This window comes from Triticum aestivum, chromosome 3A (genome assembly GCF_018294505.1).
Source record: "Triticum aestivum cultivar Chinese Spring chromosome 3A, IWGSC CS RefSeq v2.1, whole genome shotgun sequence".
Classification (NCBI taxonomy): Eukaryota; Viridiplantae; Streptophyta; class Magnoliopsida; order Poales; family Poaceae; genus Triticum; species Triticum aestivum.
Window position 1 is genome coordinate 329,268,515 of NC_057800.1, and position 2,164 is coordinate 329,270,678.

At 39.1% G+C, this 2,164-nt stretch overlaps 1 protein-coding gene across 1 annotated transcript in view; it reads right to left on the bottom strand.

The window, feature by feature from the left end:
* Positions 1-701: 701 nt before the first annotated feature.
* Positions 702-2,164, bottom strand: part of LOC123061252 (uncharacterized) — a 3,403-nt gene continuing 1,940 nt past the window's right edge. The window contains exons 3-5 of the mRNA XM_044484259.1: positions 1,718-1,772; positions 1,142-1,284; positions 702-1,053 (exon numbers count right to left, since the gene is read on the bottom strand). Of these exons, the coding sequence (XP_044340194.1) occupies positions 1,271-1,284; positions 1,718-1,772 (69 nt within the window). The 3' untranslated portion in view covers positions 702-1,053; positions 1,142-1,270. The remainder of the gene's footprint in view (positions 1,054-1,141; positions 1,285-1,717; positions 1,773-2,164) is intronic.

Genomic DNA, 2,164 nt, shown 5'->3' on the forward strand with positions numbered 1-2,164 from the left:
AAAAGGAACCCACACACCACAACCACTGCCACCGTAAAATCAAAAGGTTGACGGTGTAAACTTACGGCGTGGTCATCATGTGCGCACCTCCGGACTGTAAGAAAACCGAAGAGTGGCCACGTAAGAGTAAGCCTTAATTGCACTGTGCAGACGCGCTATTGGGTTGCACTATACGAACGTATGTCCATCAATTATTTATCATTAACTAGCAAATCTACTATAGTATCACGTTCTGTTTAAAAGATTGCGAAAGTCCAGATTAATAGCATCCTATATGGATCGATCATCGTGTGCTACCCAATGACCATTACATGCTAATTACAAAAAGAAATGACCATTACATGCTTGCGTACGTGCTTCCTCCTGTGGAGAGTAGCCGGCGGCAGAACAACCGCACCATCACCCAATACACGGCCGACGACATCCTCGCACAGCTGTGGCATGTGACAGGTAAGGAGAAGAAACACTGGATATACTCCTTTCTGAAGACCTGTTAATATACAAGCTGCGTACATCAAGGTGTGCTTAGCTGACGAATGCTAATCGTCAATGAGTTCACAACGCCAGTGTAAAATACCTTACGCAAATGTAAGAATTCTCAGTGCAAACAACACATCAGATTTATCAACAGTTTGCAGTGCGGGTGTAAAATACCTTATGTTAATGACAGAATTCTTGGTGCACATAAGACCACACCAACGTTTATAGAACACAGATGGGCTGTGGTTTTTCAGATATATGTGAAATCGTAATTGTCCAGCCGTATTATAAACTGCAAGATGGAGCAATCCCTGAAAGTAAAAAATAAATGCTTTTTATATGAAGTCTGAAACACCCAAGCATGGTCACCAACTTTTCGGTGCTGGAACATCTGACGTCCATTGGTAGCATGCTTCTTAAGGAAAAAAGAAAGATTCCTACAAGATCTTAGGAGAGAAGAGATTTTTAGGTAAACAAGAAGGGCATATACTGAACTCCATCAGGAGGAGACCACCACAAACACTGCAACCTATAAACTCACCAGTTGGGAATAGAAGGATTGGATGCAAGTTCCTGTCAAAACCAAAACGAAATCCACGGATTAATGCTCCTGTATCATATTGACTACCACAAGCATACGGATGGTGTGAAAATGCATTACCAGCAACCTAGAATTGGTATCATTCATCACAATGATCCTTTGAATAAATGTGTGAGAGCAAACACACCATCATCCGTATGGCTCAGTAGAATTAGAAGCTAGTAAGATCATGTACACCCAAATTCAAATTCACAACACTCTGCCTGCCAACATTTAACAAATAGAATTATGTTTAAAAATTAGGATTAACCACATACAGATAAAGTATATTATGTATTCAATGTTAAGAATTTCTAAAGCTATATTCAGATAAGGCATAAGAATAAAATTATTCACTGATTGACACTACTTCTCTAGCCGATAGACAGTTAGCCAAATATAGACCTCCCTGGAAGGAGCAAATCGACCACTATTAGGGGTAAAAGGGAAATTTTTGTTTTCGGTAGTTAAGCCAATACAAATCAATAGTAGGGGAAGAATGAGATTGACTAATTGATGACCGGTACCAAGTAACTATCGTGGCTTACTGTATGAATTGGGCGGAAACACATCTTTACTATCAAAAGTTAGGTTTCTGCTAGTTCAACAAAAACAGTTTAGAGAGACAGCCAGGAAGAGGGTCCAATGTACGTGTACCTGGTTGCAATTGAAATAAATCTAACTCGAGACCGGTGGTAACCACGAATCCAAACTGCATGTAACAAGAAAATTAAATTAATCATATAACATGCTTTTTTTATTTTTGAATTTCATTAGCGTACTGAATAATTAACATTGGTCATGCCAGTGAGCTGAACAGAGAATAACATGTTGTACACACAAGATAAGACATTAACACTAGGTAATTGACCAGAAGAAAGGATAGCGCCCTTAATTTAAAGGGTCGCTAATTTGTATTGCTTATTGACATATGTGCAATGGAAACAGATCATTTAGACATCTGCTCACAACCTGATGATTTTCCCTGTGAATAAATTCAGCCAAACAGATTAATCACATGCCTTAATCATATTACGAGCAACTGGTTTAATTATTGTTAAGTGGTACGTAAATACACCAAGGGGAACTCCCAGTCACGGAGCT